We start from the raw sequence: 23,410 nt of genomic DNA on the forward strand, positions 1-23,410 counted from the left end.
AGAAATGAATTTAAAGTTAGTTTATTGCAAACAGAGGTGTTAATGACATGCTGCTGAAAAAACTTCAATTGCTGAGTCGAAAAGAGACAGGATATCAGGTTTAAGCGCTGATCAAATATGCTAAAAAAAGTTGTTTGAAAGGCAGCTATTTCTGAGTTTGCAAAGAAATTCTGTCTTTGAATGGTCACCTGCCAAGAACGCATGTCTGACAAATGAGAAATTTAAAATGTCATGAATTTTTAAAAGCAACCGGAAAAAACTTGGCTATATTGAAAATTGTCTTCATTGGAGATCTTGAATTTTTATTGCTTACAGAACAGCATGGAGATTAATAATGTAGATTTAAGCTCTCGCAATTCGTAGAAATTTTTGTTTAATCACAGATTCACAGGCGTAAGTTGATTTTGTATCCTAGTCGTTAAAATTTGAAATTTGGTTTTACTCCGCTTCAAACAGGTACAGCTGTTGTTCTTGCGATAATTCCGTGCATTATTGCTTTTCATATATATCAACCAATCAAATCAGCACATTAATAAATTTTGCTGACATTATATCGCACTTCAGCGGAAATGACAGCGATTTACTTATGCGGTTTGATGACAGAAGGCAAAACTTTCCTGAAAGCTTAATTGTCTAAAATCCGCTGCAGTTCTTCCAAACCAGGGATTTCGTCTCTCAACTTAGCAGTTTAGGAAAATAAAGATGAGGTGTTATGGCTATAACAGGTCCTCTGTTTTTTACATAATTACAACCTGTCATTTGACTTTCCGAATGTGTGTTTAGTAATGTAAAATAATGTGTGATGTCATCCAATCACACACTATCCTAATGCTGATGTTATTAGATGCTGGAAAAGTTTCTTGTGATATTTTTTGTTATGCTTCGCAGGCCGCATGTGAGTTGCCGGATCTTGCTAAACACCTGGGGTAAGACGACTCACGTGAAAAGAACGAAAATAACATATGCATTGGAAATAGGCATCATCCGCTGAAAATTGGCTTAAGCCAATGGCACAATATGGACTCGAATGTTTGTCGTAGTTAGTACCAAATAACACCGGTCTTCCTTTCAATCAAGAATATGGCTGGAAGGATTTTTCTGAGGCAACTAATGTTATTTAACACCCTGAATTTTCTCACTCGTTTCGGTACTGCTGTAGAAAAGCTGGATGTCAACATTGCGGTGTTCTTTGACATGGATGACATCTTCCAGGAATATGTCTTCAAGTCGGCCGAACAAATGTTCCGATCAAGAAAAGTTGTAACTGGTAATGTGACTCCTAATGAGTTCTTGTTGGAGATGCATTTTTCAAGGCCTAATTTAACCGATGTCTTTCCCCTCGAATATGGTTTGAGTGGTTTGTTTCCCAAGATTTCAAACATCACTTCTGACTCCCAAGGCGTAATCTTCGTCAATGTAACAAAAGATGGACTACTTTATTCCTCGCTTTTGGAGAGTTCCGTGTTTCCATCAATTGGGCTACTACAGAGCAGAAGGGCATTTCCCATCACACAGGTAAATTAAAAATTCATCTGTCTAGCTTCTTTGTTTCAACTAAACTCACCTTTGACGCCCGTTAAGTGGTAATCTCAAGCGATTTTTCAATCTCTCCACTGATGTCAGCGAATTTCAATTTTTGGAATTTTTTCCATTACATAGGATATAAAAGCTTTATAATTTGGAAAAAATCTGTTAGCAGTTTGTTTCTTTTTTAATTTATCTACCTTTCATCCATATAACCAGCCAAGTTAACATCACATTTGGGTCAAAAGGAATTTAGAAATTCATCTCAGAATCTCGTCCCTCGCGGAAGCTCTTTTTCGCTCATCAGCAAAAGAGCGCGTAACGAACGCTAGGAACTTAATCAATATTTGGATACTGCTGCTTTCACACTTTTGGATGATATTTACAAAATAAATACAATCGTTTTATTTAAATTTCATCGTTAATAAAAAAAATAAACATGCTTGAAAAAAATTGTTCGGGTAGATGCGATTGAAAAAAATTCAAAAATATTGTGTTATCAGATATCAACTTGGCTTAATAAATGAATTGAACCACTAGGAATACTGGCAAGGAATGAATATTTATACTAATGTTTATGTCTAATGTGATATCGTCAACGTGTGTTAGCGCCTGCCCATTTTAAAGCCGACAAGATCTTAGTGCCCCCTGCAATCGTCTTGAAAAGCTACCTCATAAAATCTCGAGAAAAGGCCTAAAAAGAATTCTCCTTTTCCTTTCATTTTTTCGTTTTACGGAAACTATCAGTTATATAACTTAGTTAATCTACCATTCAATGCGAAAATCCGAAGGATAGTCACTTTTGAATGACAAAAAAAAAAAAGAGGAAATTTCCGACAAAAAACATCTGCGGCTCGAAGTAATTTCGCCATCTATCTAGGGTTAATTAGACTAAAAATACGTTGAATTAAATTTTCATATTCATTTTCAAAAGGCTAAAGAAAATATTCTTTCATATATTTAAACATTTGAAACCTAATAATTCAGTGGGAAAGTAATCTAAAATTTAGATATTACATGTTTCAAAATATTGCTTGGCTTTTCATTAACATTTTTTAAGATTATGAATTTTGGGAAAAATTCATCTATTCTAAAGTCAGTTTTGCACCATAAAGGTAACAAAGCTGTCATTATTGTATCACGAATGAAAGCTTTCATGAAGAAATAGCTGGCGATAAAAGATAAGCACAATTCAAACAGAGATCAGACATATTAAGCTAGTAAACGAACGACAGGCGGTTGGCATAAGTTAAGGAAATCCTTTACAAAAATGATAAAATATGAATAAACCATTCCATTCCTGTCTGGTGACGAGCAGTTTAGAATTTACAGTTATTCAACAATAATTGTTGTTTTTTTTCTATATTGGAAGCTCATCGTTGACTTTCCTCATATATAGACGCTTGTTTCAAATGGTTGTGTGCTATCTAAGTAGCTCCCTTGTAGTTATTTAATGAACGGCCATATTCATGTAGAGACAGCAGTGTGTTCCATTGTGGTTCTTCAGAAAACATACCCCAGGCCTTCATTTTACTGATTCATATCGGTAATCAAGACATTTTATTAACAATTTTCATAGATTTTATTTGTGGCACTAGAGCAATTTAATTGTAAATCACTCCGGCTGATATGCTTATATGTATATCTGTTCTTTAGAGCAAATAGTTATCCGACTGTGGCTGTTAAGCTTGAAGAAAAACTTTGATGTTCGAAATAGTTTGCCTCGATTTCACTGCGAACAAGCCTGAGAAATGTTTCCGGTCCCCCTTTGCGGTAATAATTTAAAGGCAACACTTTCAACGCATCAGAAGCAAAACTAAACCCCATCACTTTGACATGACCAAAAGCGTTTTCCACTCTAGAATGGAATCGCTTCCCCCTTTGTACAATATGGAGGAAACGTTCTGTATTATCCCAAGGTACCCCCTTTATGCTATCCTATTCCTACATTTAGAGAGCTGCTGAAGAGCAACGGCTTTCGTAAACTTTCTTTGAACATGACTCTGAAATAATAATATTACGCTAAGAAATATAAGTAAATGATCTAAAAGGTATTCAGTAATTGAAAACACGGTGTATGTTAGCAGCTGCTTTTTCACGTATTGAATCTCTGTCTTCCACGTAAAAATCACCTTAAACGAGAACAACACCGAAAATATAGGTATGGTAAGAAAGAAAATAACCAACTTTATGGAAAGAAAGTCAACGGGAATTAGAATGGCTGGGGATGTAAAAGGTATGCAAGGATTGAAACTTGAAAAAATGTAAAAGTGCATCTATGGAAATCGTCTTTCGTTTGTTTGTTTGTTCGTTTGTTTCTTTGCTTTGATTGTTGGTCTGTTATTTTCAAAAGGAAAGTTCTGGCGGATTCACAAGAGTTGCAGCGCCATCAATAATGGAATATGCACAAGTAATGGTGAAAATTATGGAGAAAATGGGCTGGAGGACCCTCAGTTTGGTGACATCAGCCACGTATGAGGGGCATGTATTTGCTGACGCTCTCAAGCGCTTAGCTCAGGGAAAGAAATGGCGTGTATTAACCTCATTATGGATTCAAGGAGACGAAAGTCTTCAAGAAATAACAACGGGACTTCTGCGCGTTATGTCAGCCAAATCGGATGTAATTATCGGGCACGTTCGTGAAAAGAGCAACGACAATATGTTTTGGACGATTCAAAAGTTGCAAGCCATTGAGAATAGTAGCGTATGGCTCGTTACTAGGCCTACCACGTACGGTGTACAGAACATAAGTTCGATTCCAACTGGACTGATTCAGATCAGCTGCAAATTACCTGAGGTTGGACATGACTATGAGTTGTACGTAAAAGCATTGTACGATTCTTTTGTCATGTTCGAAAGTGCTTTTAAAATTTCAGTGAGGACAATAAACAATGAGCGAAAACAGGTCCTGAACACTTCAGAGAAATACAAATTTCTGCGGAGAACGGCTATGATGTAAGTCAATGATCCATCTTAGAACTTGTAAAGTTTCTCTTTTTTTGGTTGTTTCATTTCACTCATTCATTGTGCGGATACAGTTTAGCGCTGAGAGAGAGATAGGGTCGCTTCTCAGGAAGGAAGCACTGAACTAAGGGAAGTAGATGAGTGGGATAAGGGACGGATAGCTTCATTGATGAGTTTGCAAAAGAATACTGTCTCCAAAGTGCAGCTGAGTAGGACCACGTCTCTGTGAGCGGTTCTCACAGAGATGTGGCAGTACTTGTCTTGTCAAATTATTAGAGGTCACTTTCGTTTGAAAGATTTATGTATGGTACGTACAGAAAGCTAGATGAATCACTTCAATGCCAGGCAGTTCAATTTTTTTCCATCTTAAACTGAACACTTTACCTCGACAATGTACAACAATAACCCAAACTCTAGTGTATCAGAAGTTTACCCAGTCGTTGATTTGATCTTTTGTTCGAAAGTTTATTTATTCATCTATCCTGGTTAATCATTCGTCAGGGGGATAGATCGGTCGTTCTTCTCTTTAATTAGCCCTCTTTCATCCTGTACTTTTTGTTCCTTCTTTAGCCGTTTAAAGGATACTTACATAAGAGGTAGCAGCAAGCTTTTCAGAGCTCACGATTTATCAGAACGACACCATTCAGCCTTTGACATCTGGAATTTAAGGGAGGATCTCGATAGCAGGAAACATTGGCAACATGTTGGACTTGGTACAACAACTGGACTCGCATTAGAGCCCATTGCAAACCACAATGATAACACCCTCTTTCCACTACTACATCCTAAGCACCCCGTCCTGCGGGTGCCTGTCGTCGAGTGGCCCCCTCTCGTGGTCTCAAAAGATCCAGCGTTGACGATGAGCCGCAAATCATGCGTTGGAAGAACTTTACCTTGCTATAAGTACTTAAGTGTCCAAAATTCTACGCAGACGGCTAAGCAACTTCTTTGCTGCTATGGAGCGTCTATAGACTTTTTGAAGTTTCTAAGAAGAGACCTCGGGTTTGATACGGAAATTTACTTCAATCCAGATGGGCGATACGGGAAGTTCGAACCCGTGAACAGCACCTGGAATGGAATTATAAATGAAATTATCTCTGGCAAAGCGGATCTAGCTCTCGATGTGGCCGGAAACTTTGAAAGATCAAGGGTAGTGGAATTTGCATACCCTAGCATTGCATCAGCAATGAACATTTTGGTCAGGAAAGATCGCTCCTACAAGGAACAAGGTATAAGGTTATTTTGCAATGTAACCGGGTTTGCTTACTTGCAAGAAAGTGTCCAGGCTCGATTTAAAATCAGATCAGTGCCGATATAAGTCGGGACTCAATTGGTCCTGATGTAACACAGTATCCAGTATGACATTGTTAGGAGTAAGTGAGAATACTTTCAGATAGTGTACTTTTTTATTTTTTATTTTTTGTCATCTTTTTTTTTTTTTTTTTTTTTGCAAAGAAACTTAATTGTGGAAATCTTTAAAAAAATGTAATTTAAATACTTCTACTCTTTTCTCTATCAGTAAGCATCTGGTACTCTTGGCTGGAACCGTTCCGATATGAGCTTTGGATCGCTATCCTGGTGACATGTAACGTGATCCTGTTTGTAGTTTGGTGGCTTGACAGGAAGAGTCCAAAAGGATATTATGTCCTCCTCAAGGACAGTGACGAAGATGCTTTTACACTTTTAGGTAAGAAGCAAAGCAAATCCATATGGTTTTTAGCAAGGGATGGGAATGGGAAGAAAAAGATAAGGCATTTATCGCCCGGTAACCCTAGCCTGGGACATCTTTGTTGACGATTCGTACACTCTAAAATGATTTTTCAACTTAAAAGAATGATGACTCGGGTCCAACCCGACTTATGATGACTCAGGTCCTAGAAGCTTTATACACAGCATAAGGGACTTTTCTCTCCTCTGGATGAGTGCACTCCTGAAGAGGACGGTTTTTGTTAGTGATGACCGACTTTCAGACAACCGAAGCAGGAGTCATCTCAAGGTCAGGTGTCTAAGTCAGAATAAAGTACCTTTCCCCTAATGATGACTTCCACTTAGATTGGTTTGTCGAAACCCAAGTCACCGTCACCGTCACCGTAAACGAATTCTTTTAGATGAGCCTTCACCCGGACGATCATGCTAACGCTATCGGGTTGATATCATTAACTGTGCTAAGACTTTCTTTCCAGACGCCATGAGTTATGTTTGGGGCGTGGCATTTAGTAAGGACATTGGTGCGGAAAAGACTCCACGCAGCAACAGCGCTCGTACCGTTTCCGCGGTTTATGCGTTACTGGCCTTGATCATGGTGAATACCTACTGTGCAAACCTCATGGCCTTCTTACTTGATGATCCATACAAACTGCCCATCAGTGGTGTAAAAGATGCCAAGGTAAGTGCCGTTTATCGAACCTTGTTCAATTGAGTATGAAAAGCATCAAGAATTGTAATGTGTTTGCTAGAACACGACCTCTAATTGGTTCAGGAAGCTTGCCTCACTATCTCCACCGATCAGAAGAAAAAAGGTATTTAAAACTTAATCAAACTCAGATTGCATTTTAGTTACTATTCATTCCCGACGTTAGACACCAAACGACATGATTCCCGTTTAAAGCCGGTTGCCGTTATTCCAATTGTACTCTCGTTGGCTCCTTGACTGTCCTGATCACATTGGTTCTACTAACTTACGCCCTATCGAAAAGCATTCGACTACTTTTCAATTTTTATGTGCAGCAAAATGCAGCTACTCTGACATTACGAATACTGTAATTTCAGCTTGCGTTAAAAATAACCATCGCTATTACCCAAGTTTATGACAGACTGAACTGATGAATTAGTTTTCCCAAAAGCGAGCGAGTTTAAACCACGATCTTGTTGTGAGAGGGCGCGAGGGATTTAGGTCTGTAAACATCCTATGGAATTTGCCTTCAGTTAACATCGATTGAGTTATTGCAAAAACTAATCTTAGCCTTAAGAAAGACGCGAAGCATTTGTCACCAAAAAGAACCGAAAAAAAGGAATTTGATGACGTATGTAAAATTCGAGTCCCAATCAGTTGAGCTACAGATGCTCTGAAAAAAGAGCTACGGACGTAATTTTTTCTACATCGTTTTTATTTTCTACAAAAAAAAGGCTAAGGAAGGATTTCAATCCAAAGCACTAGTTCCAAAGACGTTTCAGTCCACCTCTGTCGTCTAATGTTATTCTCGTCTCATTTCAATAGCTCACCGAGAAGTCTCTTTACCCACCGGATGGTTTTAAACTCGGAGTCACACGCGGGAGTAACGAGGAAGCATACTTCAAAAATCACGTCAAAGACTTTTTCAGGAAGATTTACCACGTTAACTTAAAAATACATCTGGTGGATGGTTTTCAGGCAGGGATACAGCAGCTTACAAACGAGTATGTTTTAAGTAAATTATAATCTTCGTATGCAGTCATGTTTCTTGAACTTTTAGATCCGAGGGCTGGATATTCAAAACCAGACAACTTCACATCGTGGTAGTTTGACAAATAACACACGCACAATCAATGAGTCCGCCACACAGCCAATGAGCAGTTACTCAATTAAACAAGACAGTGAGTCAGTCCGTAAATTGATCCGCAGCCATTTAGTCAATCAGTAATGCAGCTTGTCGTGCGGTCCATGAGTTTGTTTGCTAATCAGTTAGAACTTGATCATTAATTCATTCAATTATTTCTGCAATCAGTCAGTAAGTCAGTCAGGGGTCAGCCAATCAGTTGATCGGTCGGTCAGACAGTAAGCCAGTAAGACAGTTTGACAGGCAGAGAAGCAGGTAGTTCATCACTAATTATGATTTGAAATAAGCTGATCGTCAGTAAAGAATTTACTTAGTTCTACTAATTGCTGATCGCAATATTTTCTATCTCAGCGAGCTGGATGGACTTGTGGGTGACTACTTGTCTTTGAAGCAAGCTGGAAACAATGATGCGAACTGCAGATACAGCCTCGCTGGGGAAAACTTCTACAACTTTGGCTATGGTTTTGTTTTCCCAAAAGGTTCACCATGGATAGAGGAAGCAACTTTGTCAGTGTTAAAGAACCAAGAGAATGGCAGTATTCAAGCTATTTTAGATTACTGGTTCAACAAGAAGGAATGTACCACGAAACCAGTGAAAGAACTTGGTCCCGAGAAATTTATTGGGTTATTTCTGCTTCTTCTCGGTGTAATTGGGTTCAGTATAATTTCTTTGATATCCGAGATGCTCATCATATTTGTGCTGGTTAAATTCGGACGTCACCTGGGTCCCATGGGAAAGTCTTTGACGCGCATGATCTTTAGTGTGCGCAAGGGAGAAGAAAACGACATTCACATAAAGTGGTTGCAGTTGTACAGGAGACATAAGAGCATGCGCCCAAACGAGGTGCAATTCACTGAACCTCATCACGATGTTTCGATTCGAAGAGCGAGCTTTTGTAACCTGAGCTTTGAGTATGCAAATGAGATGTTACCCTTTGATGAACAGTCGGTGTATCTTCGTAGAAGTCAGCTATTGGCAGTGGAAGATCTATCCCTTTCGGCTGGTGGGAATTCCGAATCAAATAACAATACCTCTGATAGAACAGAGAATTCGACGCTTTGAGTATCAATAGATGATGTGGCTTTAGATTATACCACCACAAAACTGGCGAAATCATTGGGCAAATAGGCATCCCTTGTCACTCAGCACTCGTAGGGGTACCGAAGTTAGTAGCACACCAACGAAGGCGAAAAAAATTAAAACTTCAATATCTGCTATGGCCGTATTGATAGATTATACTAAAACAAAATTTTAATTTAAGTCTTATGACAAGTCAAAATATAGCCTGGGAAATGAGTGACGTGCAGAAAGAGCATTAAGGCTATTCTTATCCTGATAATATAAGGACTACGCCCAACCCAGTGAAGTTAAGAGTTCAAATGGATAAGTGAGTAAAATGTTGTCCAAACGTAGCACATACGTTTCACTAATACCTTTCGTTTCAATTGGGTGCAATATTTGTACCTCAACTAATTATGTGCGGGTCTCATAGCAAATACATGCGAAGGGAAAAGAGAGAAGAAAATGATCATCAGAAACAAGTTTACGTTGACATAAACGGCAAGAATTGAACTTTCAGTTGTGGAGCAAAAACAAAATTACATAAAATTGTCGCAAATGAGAGATCTTTCTGTATCTTTCCCAGGAGAACTCTCTCGGTCTACTTGGAGTATAGGTGATTCTACAACCGTACATAACTCTGTCATAAAACTTGCAACACACTCAGTAAGAACGTCCCCCCGCCATGTGGAACATCATTTTTACTGACATTTTTGGCCCAGTCAACACATGTTTCAAGACCATGACGCCTACCACACCAATAAATAAAATGGTTCCATTAAAAATACGTACCATAGTATCTTCGCTTTGAACAAGGGTAGAAAACTGTTTCATTATATGAACTGTTCAGAAGTAAACATGATTAAGATGAAAAGTAGACATTCAACTTTATAATTACAACGTATGATTTTATACAACTTTGTATTATACCCATGTCTTTTTTACAGAATTGTTCTACAGTTCAAAGAAATAAAAGGAGAGGAAGTAAAATACAGCTATGCTGTCCCGTTTGTCCGTTACGGCCGTCAGGCTCTTTATTTAACATGCTTCTAAAAAGTAGCTTGTGCTGTAAAAATAAACAAACGCACAAAAGCTGATGGAACGATTGTTACTAAAACGACTTACCCACAAGAACGCATTAGTAATCAACAAATAAATAAATACTGACACACTTCAAGCTTTCACCCTTAGTCTGTTTTCACGACGAATGTATGTAACAATAAAGTGGCATTTTAGCTCCACAACACATTCTTTACAGAGTCGACCCACTGTTGTAAACAACAAAATACATGGGGAAGAGTTTACTGAAACAAAAATTAAGTAAATAAACTCCTTCCGGTAGCTGGTGTGTCGATGGCTAACTTCCACGACTGGGTAATTGTCCGAAAAACGAATTTTCTGGCGGGTAAGCGAAGCTTCGAGGGAAAATGTGAAATTTTGAGGACAGTCTCTCAGCAAAGGACATCACAGCCGACATACCAGCAAGCCAGAAGGTGGCTTATTTGATTTATAATCCTCCCATTACGTGTCATACCGCGCGATGACAATAAATTTTCTTGACATTTTGTACTTTCTGGAGCAGAATTTGAGATCTGCTTTTTAATATCACTACCACGATTACTCTACTAAACCAATTGGTTTTCTTCCGGGTAAAGTAATAAAGATTAAAAAGTAAAACACTAGAGCTGGCTTCTTCCCGGTCCAGTGATTTTGCACCACGCGATGTAAAGTAGCCAATAGAATCACGCGGAAATTAATAGTGGGTTGCAATGTCACATAGACCATGGAAAACTAATCTATATTAACACATCAAATTCATCCATGGTCTCAATTCCTTACATCTTCCTTTCTCACGTTGGTAAAAATGTAGATTTAAGCCCAGGGATTCTTGTTTTGTTCAATTGAATCTGAGGGAAAAAATGGCATATTATTTAAATTGGTCTTTCAGTAAATTATCATCACATATTATATCCTTTAAAAATATGACATATGACGAGAAATGAAAACCACGGGGGAGATATTGAACTGTCGTTCACACACCTTGTACTAAGTCGTCGGCAGATTCTTCCACAAGGCTGTGTTTGTCAAAGAGACCTGGCAATTCGGGGACCGTGCTGGCCACAGAAGACTGAGATCTACGCATTGACACTTCCTGTGAACTGAGGTGAGAGTAAAATCAGAGAATCACTTGGACAACTATTCCAATCTAGGCACACAAATCAGCCTCTCTATCGACAAGTAAATACATGAAAAACTCATTACTACCGTTGTTCTCTATTGTTTAATTTTACAGCGAAAAAACGGTTCGCCTCATCGTCCTTTCTTGGCCCTCTTCACATCGTGTAGAGAGTCTTTATTAAATCATTATTATTATTATTATCATTATTCTTTAGCGTTATGTGACAACCAAAGTACTAAGCAGAGACACTAGGCCATCAAACTTGGCTCGTTACTTTAGTTAAAAGTACCTCAGCTGTCGAAGCTCTTTACGAGAAACCCTAACAGGAGTAGAAGCTTGAGAAGGAACTCCCATTCCCTTTTCGGCGAGAGAATGCTTTAAGGTAATAGATAACAAAATGGAAGATATCAATCAATCAATCAATGAATTTGAAGTTCAGTTTGTCCGTACGTTGGTCCGTGAGTCAGTCAGTCATTTAGTCAACCAATCATTCAATAAGTCAGTCATTAATTCAAACAGTCAATCAGTTACTTATTGAGACAAGATAATTTGGTTTTATCAGATGAGTTGAAGATGTGAATTGGCCACCGTTCAGAGAACCTAAAGCCGATGTTCGAATGTTAGACCCTTTTAGAGCGCGGATTTGCTCTGACGAAAGGTTGAAGCTGGAACCTCAGCTTTAGAAACTCTTTACGGTGGACAATTCACATTATAAACTCAATTGATGAAACCAAATTATATTGTAATACGCCCCACCAACGCAGCACCATAGTTTATTTAAAGACTTACCCTTATTATTCAGTTATTGAGACAGTCAGCGAGCAAGTCGATCAGTCAACAATCCAGTCTGTCAGTCAATCAGTCAGTCATTTACTCAGTAAGTCAAACAGTCAATCAGGCACAAAGTCAGTCTGTCAGTCAGTGAGTAAAACAGTCATTTTATTTGTCAGTCAGTCAGTGGACAATAAGCTAACTAACCAACGGCAAAAAATTAAAAAAATGTTAGAGAGTAACCAAGGAATTACATAGCCAAAGAGGAAAACAAGACACCCAACCCAAAATGCAGGCCATAAAGGAAGCCAACAGTCATTCTTACAAAATCACCAGGGGAATATTTACCTTCATACGGGAAACGTCTGTCGCTAATTGCTTGGTGTAGACATCTGTACTTTTATGCTGAGCTTCCAGTTCACTACTGGCCATAAAAACATCCGATTCAACACTGGTACCCATTCCAGACACCATCTTCTCTCGCAGTTTCTTTTTCAGGTCGCGGCTTGTTTTCTTGTAGTAATACAGATCTTTCTCCAACTGTTGGGCTCTATTTTCAAGTTCACTGCGATAAAAGAGAAATATTTGGTTTAGTTTACATGCTGTTACAATTGTATCATTTTCTTTGTGTCCGTACGACTGCAGATCTTCATTTCACCCTTAAGACAGGACATAACCTTTTATCTACATACAGTATTTTTCTACGTGAGCTATGGTAGACATCACTCTTGGCTGAATTACACTTCAATACTATGCTAACATTATTCCTTTCAAAGAAATGCGACAAAACCAAACACAAATATTAAACTACAACAAAAACAACTACACGGTATACCAGCGAAAAAGGGTGACTTGAATTCTGCATTTCAAACTAAATTAAATATGACCCGGATTGTTGTTACGTTTTTCAATAAGGTACCTTATTCTCTCATCTGGTGTCTCATTTAACTCAGCATCACGAAGTTTGTTCATTAAGAACTGTATCCTCTGTTCGTATTTCTTTTGATGTTCCACAAGTCTTCGGTCTCCTTTTATTCCAGCCTGCTGCAATCCTCGACCCAGTTCACCTATGATCCGTTCTTGCTCGGTTATACGAACCTGACGAAATTCAATGTAAAAAAATGGTAAGTAACATACTCATGTTGCAAAGTAATCTACAAAATTTAATCTCAGATGGAAGCAAAACATTCTCACGGAGGGAGAGCCAGTTTTCGCTGTTCTATCCTTTTGCTGATTATGTATTCATTTTTCTCCGAAGAGGAAGACGAATTATCATCAGACTGCCTTTCATACGTTACCCCATCGCTGATTCATTTATACTTACCTCCAAATCGCTGCAATGTAGTTCCAGTTTCTTCTCACTTCCCCGCAACTCGACAACTTTCTCAAAGTATTTTGACAACAGGGCGGTGGCTTCCCTTTGTGAGAGGTTACTCAGCTTGTTCATCAGTCCTTCTCGGTCTTTGTCTGTAAGAAGTTTACCACTGTCCAATTCTTTTTGTTGGGTAGCAATTCCATCGTTTTTAAACTCGATCGCAGCTTCTAGCGCGTCGATACCTTCGTCTAGTTCAATAAGCCTGGACAGAACAGAAGCATATCTCAATAGTGTTTGGTCTTGCTTTAACCAAAAAACCTCGGTATGATAAAAAATTACTTTGGTTGCTGTTAAAACGATCGATTGATCTTCATTACATGAACCTATTGTCAGTCATTATTAACTCTCGTCACCTGTCAGCTTTACGGTGCATCGATAACGATTCTGAGAGTTAGGGGGTTAAAATATGTACATTTTACCTCCTTTCTTCCTTAGGATCTAACAAGGAGCCTTCCTGTAGTTTCTGCTCTAAAAGTTCACGTTGTTTTAGAAGTTCATCTTTTGTTCTCTCCAAAGTTTTTGCACTTTCATTGCTCTTACTTTGACTTGAAGCGTCAGTTTCTAGAAAACAAATTATGGTAAAATGATTATAGGCGTTCTGTGATAATTCAAATTATTAAAAGGTTGTCACACTCTTAGTAAATTTAAGTGTCTGATCCCAGTCCGCTTAGCTGTTAAAATCCTAACCTTGGCATATGTTGAACGGTACAAGTTCTTGCTTTATTTCCGCAATCAGTGATAATAGTGAGGAAATCGAGCAAACGAATAACAACAATTGTACACTAGAATAAAGCCATGCATGGAAAACTTAAAGAATCCAAGTGGTATTCTGTGTGATGAAACAGATTGTCCAAGTTAAATAAAAAGGATCTTGACCTTTCCGGCATTTCTGTCTTTTCTGTCACGACAGAGACGTCAATCGACTTTTAAGATAAAAGTAGTTCGATGATTCTCTGGTGAAGTAGCTCAAGGTGATATTTCGTATAAACCAGTAATTCAGGATTTTAACAAAGAATCCTACCGTCCACATTTTTCCCTTTTTGTTGGATCTGTTTATCAACTTCTCCAAGTTGGGTAGATAGTCGAAGAATATCCTAGAGGATTCAAATGAAAATGATTTCATCATTAAGAAGGTGTCGGAGTCCACACGTTTATTCGAGTTGAACCCTTTAGCCCCTAAGAGTGACTAGCATCTAATTTCTCCTCACAATATCAGCCCTGAATCAAACACGAAAGTCATGAGAATAGAGGAGGTGATCACCAGCTAAAGCAGCTCTTGATTGTTAAACAAATTCTCCTTGTCAGCCTCTTTGGAAATGTATGGAAAACAGTATGGAGAATATGCATACTGATGTTAGGGTGTAAAGGGTTAATGAAGTGGTTTAATTCACTAAACTATTTCTCTTCTCTGTGACTTAATAGTTTGAACAAGGAAGTGTCTCCTTAAAGAAAATATAAAAGTTAAAATGTGTTTTTTTTCTTACCTTGGTAAGTATCTGGCTAGAGCGTAGTTTCTTCATTTCCAGTTCACTTTTCTCGGCCAGCATGGCTTCTTTGTTTAGTAGGATGGCTTCTCTTTTCTTCAGCTCCTCTGCTAAAGCTTCCATGGCCTCCTTTCTCCTTAAAATTTTTTCGACTTCATTATCCAACCATTGACGGCGTTGCTCTAATTTTGCTTGTTCATCGCTGTAAAAAGAACAGTAGACGTCCTAGGGGTATCATTATTTTTTCGGTTTAGGGTAAAATTCAAGAGTAACCACCGCAACGGTTAAAGAGCTCTGAGATCTCGCTCGTTCTTTAGTAGTACATTAAAATGTGGCCTGTCTGGGGCTTTGCCTAATAGAAATTAGTGAAAGAAAAGCTGGCCAGTGCTCGTTCAGAAGGGAACTCCTAACCCAATGAACCTTTCTCTGCAATACCGTATCTAGGAAGATTCGTACCTCTCCTTTTCTTCAGATCCTTGTTTACCAACACTTCTAAGTCGCCGCTTAGCGGCTGCCACCTCTTCTGTTTTCCTTTTAAGTATCTTCTGCTGCTGGCTCATATTATCTTCAAGTTCCTTGATCTTGTGCTGTTGTTTCTGCATTTCTCTCTCCATTTTTATTTTCCTGTCAGCCTCTTCTTTAAGCTTCTTCTGGAGCTGATCCTGTTGATTTCTCATCCTGTCAATGTGCACCTCGAGTTCCTGAACTTTCTTTTCCCTCTCTTCGTGCAGGGCGCTTATTTTTTCATTGTCCTATGGAATATTTAAAGAAAATGAAAAGTAAAAAGGTTATCTTTTTGACAAGAAATTTCCAAATGCAGACCCATGCATGATACAACTGACGCACTTGCGAGACCAACTGTTCAAAAAAGTTCTGTTCAAAACCTTACGAATGATCACATCGAAAAGAACCGATACCAAGCTACAAAAAGATGGGTAAGAGAGAGAACGCTATGGACGCAGCGGCCTAATGCGCTGCCTTGGTCTTCAAGGCGGTCCAGGTTCCAGTGCTGCTATCTCGAATGTTCCAGCTGTTTACCGAAGGAGACGAGAGCCATTCTCAGACATTTCATCTTACGAGTAGGCAAAACAAGATAAGCTCTCTTCTGTGTCTTTACGGTGGGAAAGAACGAAGAAGTGCCAAGTATAACATAGAATACTTGTAGCAGCTTAAACGTCCAAAACATAAGTCTTACCTTTTGCTTTCGTTTCAAAGCCTGAAGCTTGGCCTCCACCGCCTGCAACTTTTTCTTATACTCGGTTTCGACTTTTTGTTTCTCCGCGACTTCGTGATTAGTTTTAGATTCGTATTCTTCCAGAGTTTTCTTACTTTCTTCCAACTCTTTTTTGGCTTTTTCCAACTCCTGTTTCATGGACTTTATTTTCTCGGAGTACTGCTTCTTTGTGTCCTTGGCTTCCCTATCACTCTTGGCTAGTTCCTTGATCAACTCCTCTTTTTGCCTAAACATTTATAATCAAAACATCACACATTAAACAAAAGAGGCAAGAGGCAACTATACAGCTAATTTCTTTCAATAAGGAGAAGGATATAAAGGTTTTGATATAAAACGTGCGCTGGCTACCGAGGAGAAGGACAACGATGGAAAGAAAGGGAAGGAATAGAAAGATTGGGAAAAAAAAAGAAAGAGGGGAAGGGAGGAGATTGAGAGGGAGAGAGAGGATGATGAAGTAAAGGAGGAGGATGACACGGAAAAAGAGGAAAACAAGAAGGATAAAGAGCAGCAAGAGAGGGGCGGTTGAAGACGCTGAAATAAACGAAGTGGGGGGATGAGGAGGGGTGATGGGGAAGAGGACAAGGAAGACGAAGAAAAGGAGAAGGAGGAGAGAGAAGCTGGGGAAGGGATGGTTGATGGAAAAGTAGGAAGGGGGAAGGAGGGAAACGAAGAAAACGTGAATGTGAGGAATGGGGAAGATCAACTTTGAGCAACGGTACCTTATATTAATAGTTAAATCTCTCAGTTTTTGCTGGGCGGAGTGGAGTCTTAACTCTGATTGTTTCACTTCGTTTCCGATAACTTGAGTACTCGATCGCAATGCTTCAACTTCATTATGTTCCGCTGAGTCAGGTCTTGACCCTCTACCCTTCGATTCTGCCAAATCTTTTGTAGAGACCTAACGCAAACGATTTCACGAACAAGTTTATTACAGCAAACGCATATACCATCTAAAGCAAGAATGTGTGGAGGTAGAGGTGCAAATCTATGGAAAAGTATTTTGTTTGTTTACATGACAATGTTTTGTAAAAAGAATATAAGTGCACAAAGCGTTTTTAAACCATTCACCTTACCGTTACCCAAGATCTTTAAAGTCTTTGATTGTTTAGGAACAGTCTCAGGTACCCGTGGTATTTTCGAGCTTTCTCTTTTCATATTCCAAGTCCTGCCCAATTCCCTGAGAATAAATAAATATTATTCTACGATTTAAAAACAAATATGCCGACCAATGTTAGAAAAAGCAAGTAAATAGAGTCAGAACGAACTTTCTTGTGCATGTTCTGAGGCGAGCATGTCTCTCTCAATTTTGATGTAAACAGGATGAGGTTGGTTAGCACAAAAAGATCCCGGTCAATTAGTACGTTACTAAAAATAAATCACACAAATCTACACTTAGCCTTCGCTTCCCTCTGGGTGAATTTTTTGTACCTTGAAGGTTCTTCATCCACCTCGTCTGCACTTTCACTGCTGTCAGACAAGGTGCATACAACCTCGTCTTCCTCCTCGTGTTGGCTGACTAGCAACTGACTGCGTGCTCTGAAATCTTGTATGACTCTGTCAACTATGAACTAGACACGAAACAGAAGCAATCAAATTTCCTTCTTAGAACCTAAGGCAAGAAGAGTAAGAAATGTAAAGGCCTTTAACTTTCTTGAGTGTATGGCTCTCTTTCTTAAGGCAATACGGCACGCAGACTTAAAGTATGACAGGCAAGGGGAGTAGGAGTGATACTTGGAGACCTCTTTCCGGAAAAAAAAAATTGGATTAAAAACAATCTCCGCGCCCCACTACTGCTGATCTCTTCCCTCGGGATTTTTTTTTATCTCAACACACAGTGTAGCTCGTTAAGGCTTACCACAGGCGGGCTGCTGTGAACTTCTCTATCATTCATAGACGCCGTCCCATCTTCAACTAATGGCGCAGTATGAATACGTGTTCCTCGAGGACTGGAGAAGACCATTTTGTCTTCTAAAAGAACAACATATAAGCCCAGTAAACAGAATTAAATTTTATAGAAGGATAATCTAATCTGGTCGCACAATTTTGCTAAAAAAGCAGAAAAAAAATTACTTCAATCGTACCTTGATGACCCCCTTGGTTAAGAAGGAGTTGATTAAGCTGGAGTTGTTGCTGGAATAGTTGATCTTCATGTTTTTTCAAGCGATTCTGCGCTTCTTGCAGTTGGTTGTTGAGTTTAAGTTTCTCTTCCTCGAGTTTATGCGCATGCTCCCTTAAAAATTCGATCTCCTTTGATTTCTCCGCGAATATTTCTTCATCACTTGACAAATCTTCCTTGTACTATGAAGGAAAGGGATTCGTGGTTTAGACGGGGAAATGGCAAGGCCGATTGGGAGGCGATAAACTTAATTTTACTGCTTCATTTGCGTAACTTTGTCTATCCTGAAAACTTCAAAATCGTCACCATTACCTTGTTAAGTTCTTTCTTAAGCTGCTCTATCAAGTCGGCTTGTTGTTGACGACTGGTGTTTGGAGTCCAGATTGGTCTCGACCTGATCTGCTCTACAGCTTTAAGCAACCGGTCAAACTGGCTACACTGATTATTTGACATCACGCCGGCCTTATGCAGAGCTTTTAATTGATTTAAAGCATCGGAAAGAAGCTGTTTATATGTGTCACACGCTCCACGAGATCTAAAAGAGGAAAAAAAAAAACTCTTTTTCATTGGCTCCACGATTATATCGAAATACCTCACATCATGCTAGGAGGGGAAGTGATGTCAAATCTAATTTAGTGCACAAATAGGATTTTAAAAAATTGAAATGCAGCAATATTTGGCAAATTATTTTTCGTAGTTCCTTACCTTTCTAATTCATCTTCTAGCGACTTGATTCGCTCGGCATCTTCTCCTGTACCGGCAGACCCAAAAGATGAACCACGGCGCCGTTGAAGTTCTTCACGGAGAGCCTACATCAAAAGACAAAAAGAGTGAAGTGCCACGATTAACGCGAGAGAAACACACAGGTGTAATTTTAAGGTTCAAACTTTGGGATAGAGGGACGGACAGGGGGCAGGAGGCACAGTAACACCTAACGACAAACGAAAACTGACTTTTGTCAAATATAATTGTACTTTTAGCTGGCACTATCTGGCTGACAAAGGCTTCTTCCCTTGGTGCCATTACAAATAAGTGAAGTCTGAGAGCGAGCGCTTTTTGTGTCTTCATTTAATGTAGGTTACGTTAAATAACCCAACATGGTCTTTGAGTTCGCAATAGAATATTTTGGGGTATTTTCTTAAAATTCAAGTGAATCAAATTCACCAACACACACACTGATATAAGATCACTTTACCTGTATCTCGCTTTGCATTTCTGCCAGTCTTGTATTCTGTGGATCACGATTAACCACTGGCTTGTTGCGGATGTTTCTAGCCTAAAAAGAAGGGAATATTGTGTGCGGCAATCTTCGCTTTACCTGACGTACCCATAAGTCTTAGTTTAGACTTAGTCTTGCCTTAGTTTCCTTTTCTTTCGCTTTAAACTAAGGTCCAACATACTCACCCTCGTGGCATACTTTAAAGAATTCAAATTTTCCGCAAAGTCTGTTGCACAAGGACTGAGACACGTTATCATCAATGTTCTGGAATTGCCTCCCAAGGAATCTTTTAGCAGTCTTGTTACCTTACTGTCCCTGTATGGAACATGGAGGACCTAAAATGGCAATCAGAAAATGTAGCAAGGTAAAGTTGAAGGTTCACTTCCGGTCATGTAAGTTATGCAGGTCAAATTCTGAATTCTTACAGACTTACTGTCTACGAAAAACAGTTTGACAGCAACGAGCCTTTTGAACTGGTCAAAGAATAGAACTTAAGAGTTTTCCTTGCAAGAATAGGATGGTACTGGATTGGCACCGCGATTCTGAGACAAAACACTAATATCTAAAAAGTTAATCTCAGATGGACTTTAAAGGAGCCAGAATTAAGGGTATTGTAACTGAGAGCAAGCATCGCGGCTTGCAAAGGAGCGACTCAATGAAGAAGACTCACTGGACGATGCACTAAGCACGACTTGACGTTGAAAGGCTAAATTATGATCATTAATTACTTTAATAGTTGCAGTTAACCCGTGAATTTGTGACATTATCTCATCCACAAGGTCAAAACATTACTTATTACCTGTATTCGTCATGTAGATGACATAGATTTAACGAAAAAGACAGAAGCTTTAAGTAACAAGAAAACCATGCGTATTTTGAACTGGTACCGAGTCAATAGGCCTCCATGTCTTGCATGAATACACCTTTCTAGTATCATAATACGTTTCTTCGCATACCTTCTTTTTGGAGTCCGCCAGAGCACTAATCACATTTCCCAGCGCTAACAAACCACTGTTAATGTACACAGACTCCTTGAACCTTTCACCGACGTTTCCTGTTCGATGAGCTCTCTCTGAACCAGCAAGATCAACGAAGTGGAACTTGGCATACTTGTAATCCGTGAAGTCTGACAAATAATTAAGAGAAGTCAATGATTAGTCTTCAGTGCCCAGCTATCTATTAACAAAAGAGTGGAGATAGGCTAAAGAAAGCGCAGTTTTATCATTTTACCAAGCTAGTAAAGATTGCTTAAAACGGAAATACGATCGAAAAAAAACACACACGCAAACAAGGAAACAAAAAAATACCAAGACATGGGTTATAATAACTTTCTCTATAAGCAGTTGCCGATGTTGTAATAGGGGACTGGGTCCGAAAAGAGGCCATGAGGCTTCTCGAGGCTAAACAGACGGTGGTGAGAGGTCTGGTGACTAGCTTTTATTGAAACACCTGTCAAGACATATATACATACATACTAAATTTCTTACCCATGTCGCTCTTTTTCTCACTGTCCACATGCTCATCTTCAGCCAGAGGTTTTTGCTCTTTTTTTCAAGAAATCAAAGGACGCAAGAATGAGGATACGAATAACAAGTAATTTGTGAATGTGAAAAAATTAACGTCATAATCTCATAAATTTAACTCTTAATGTCAATAACTAATCTTTAAATCCATATTAAGCTCAAAAAAGTAGTAATTTGAGGTATTTTTGTCAAAATACTCGCGTGTAAAAGCAAGAGCTCATTACATGATGAAGCAATGGAGGGATATGGAATAACCTAAGTAACAAACGTCCAAAACTTTTCGCGGCTCCGCTACTCGGTTTTGCAAGTGCATCGCTTGTCAACCTAAAACGTTCATTAAAAGACCAGCTACCCAAGCTAGAGAGGAGATCCTTGTGTCTTTGTTTATGCATCTTTCCATTGAAAAGTGGGCTATACACCTGATTTGGGCTTTCCTCCTTCAATCAAAATCTATCGCTAACGCAACCTCGTTCCGAACGAATAAGATTGCTAAGTTGAAATTGCCAATTTTTCAACTTGCCACTTCGCCCTCTTCGCTGCTTAATACTTAGAACTGGACATCTACGTAAAAGTCAATGTCGTTTTTAGACTTTTCTTTTACCAACATATAGAGTGAAAATCGTATGTGATCGGCTGGAGCGTTCATTCATATTCGTGGTGCCCACTTGCCGCCCAGCTGATCCTGAGTCCAGGCAGCTCATAACTTCATCTGCTGTGTTCACTGGCTGTTCAGTGGCTCCTACAATAACTGAAACAAGAGAGGAAAAATTCTGTACCTGATAGAGCCATTTTCATTTGCGAGTCAAGAGTAATTCGGTATTGCTCTGGCTTTGCTTTATTTCGCTCTGCGATTGGTCTAGAAATCTCGCGCCATTCCCTAAACCAATAAGATGCGAAACTAACACTAACCGTGATTTGGACACCCGCGTTTTCCCGCGCTTTTGGAAATTGCCTGTTTTTACTTTGAGTTCCAATGGTATTTTTCTATTTCGATAATCGAAGACAAAAAGCTTCAAATTTTTTGAGATGGAGAAACGAGATTTTTTTTGGCACAGCAGCCAGAAATTTATAAGAATGCTTTTATACTCAGCCTCCTTTCCAGTGACTTGCAGCAAGATCACTTACAGAGAGCAATTTTCATTTGAGTGAGGAAAATAATCCGAAATTGGTTTGTTTTGACTCTACCTCAGTCTATGATTGGTCCATAAAATTCACGTCACTCTTTCAACCAATCAGATGCAATTATCCAAACCACTCGCGATTTGGTCTCTCACGTTTTCCCGCTCTTTAGGCAATTTTTCGGCTTTACTTTAAGTTCTTACTGACTTTTTAAGGTACCGGACGGGTGTTTCCTTTCTTCGTTAAAGCAGATGATTAAGTTTGGGATATATAACAGCTAACTCTTTCGCTTCGTGCACGAAATTTGGTACAACAAAACTCAACAACACTACGGCAGTAAGCCTTCTGCCGATTGTATCATAGCAGTACCTGTATTTCCCTTCTCGTCCTCTCTGACATGAATATCTTTGCTGGATGTATCCATATCGAGTAAATCTCTCAACTCCTCCATGTAAATCTCAACATAGGATACAGTCACAACAAACTCTGTTTTGTGTTTGTTTCCTGTGGAAAAAAACCTGGATATGAGTTATTTTGGGGATTATAGTGTTATCAACAGTTTTGAGTGAATAGATGACATCATCATGATCATGAAAATGATTACAGCTGTGGGTAAGTGTGAGTAAAATATTAATTTTTTGCCTGACACCTCCAGAGATGACACCTGGCTATAGATGGCAAACTGGTGGGGTTAAACGAACTTAAATCCTAATAATTATAATAATCATCATCATCATCACAACCATCATCATCATCATCACCACCACCATCATCATCATCATCATCACCACCACCATCATCATCATCATCACCACCATCATCATCATCATCATTGTAATCATCATTATTAAGAACTGGATCTTTGGATAATGCAATTCAAGAGTTTTCATTGGCTTAGCCATCATGGGTTATGAGCCATTACACCATGCTCTAGTAAGTGTACACATCAAAAAAAGTTTACAAAATAAGGTTGGGAAGATTTATCGATATTTTTGGGTGTTTTTTAAAATACTTATACCACTCACCACTTGTCAGATATGAGGCAATTATACCCAACTCAGCCCTATGGACCATGTTGGCTATCTCTCATCTCATATCCAATGCACACTCCTGGAATAATTATTTTTATAATTAACATCATAAATTTTTAACTTAATGTTTTACTTCATCATCTTTTCTTTACCCATTACTCATGACAAGTCAAACATGGCAATAGATTCAATATGGTGAAATAAGAACTATAAAAATTCCTTCCTTGAAGAATCAATTGAGGGTAAATAGAGCATGATGCTAGTTCACTAATGAA

General features: G+C 38.9%; 2 protein-coding genes across 3 annotated transcripts; one reads left to right on the forward strand and one right to left on the reverse strand.

Annotated features, from left to right (window-relative positions):
- Window positions 1-597: 597 nt before the first annotated feature.
- Window positions 598-9,307, forward strand: LOC131776987 (glutamate receptor ionotropic, NMDA 1). The gene is made up of 8 exons (XM_059093201.2): window positions 598-725; window positions 889-1,515; window positions 3,878-4,479; window positions 5,059-5,717; window positions 6,008-6,175; window positions 6,672-6,874; window positions 7,706-7,884; window positions 8,376-9,307. The coding sequence occupies exons 2-8, from the start codon at window positions 1,081-1,083 to the stop codon at window positions 9,085-9,087; spliced, it is 2,958 nt and encodes a 985-aa protein (XP_058949184.2). The 5' UTR covers window positions 598-725; window positions 889-1,080; the 3' UTR covers window positions 9,088-9,307.
- Window positions 9,308-10,028: 721 nt separating this feature from the next.
- Window positions 10,029-22,598, reverse strand: LOC131776988 (kinesin-like protein KIF27). Of its 2 annotated transcripts, XM_066163005.1 has the most exons (25): window positions 22,474-22,598; window positions 21,587-21,733; window positions 20,950-21,006; window positions 20,419-20,588; window positions 19,648-19,797; window positions 19,439-19,519; window positions 18,949-19,052; window positions 18,556-18,778; window positions 18,209-18,425; window positions 17,983-18,095; window positions 17,556-17,695; window positions 17,196-17,304; window positions 16,847-17,025; window positions 16,089-16,353; window positions 15,350-15,645; window positions 14,894-15,095; window positions 14,431-14,503; window positions 13,829-13,970; window positions 13,359-13,611; window positions 12,954-13,132; window positions 12,383-12,599; window positions 11,553-11,638; window positions 11,125-11,243; window positions 10,924-10,991; window positions 10,029-10,150 (listed from the first exon to the last, which is right to left on the reverse strand). In XM_066163005.1, exons 1-24 carry the CDS (start codon window positions 22,553-22,555, stop codon window positions 10,957-10,959), a joined length of 3,639 nt encoding a protein of 1,212 aa, XP_066019102.1. In that variant the 5' UTR covers window positions 22,556-22,598; the 3' UTR covers window positions 10,029-10,150; window positions 10,924-10,956. The 2 variants fall into 2 exon arrangements, with proteins under 2 accessions (XP_066019102.1, XP_066019101.1); XM_066163004.1 differs by lacking the exon at window positions 10,029-10,150 and having other exon boundaries at window positions 10,196-10,991.
- Window positions 22,599-23,410: the final 812 nt, after the last annotated feature.

Source organism: Pocillopora verrucosa, chromosome 3 (assembly GCF_036669915.1).
Source record: "Pocillopora verrucosa isolate sample1 chromosome 3, ASM3666991v2, whole genome shotgun sequence".
NCBI lineage: Eukaryota > Metazoa > Cnidaria > Anthozoa > Scleractinia > Pocilloporidae > Pocillopora > Pocillopora verrucosa.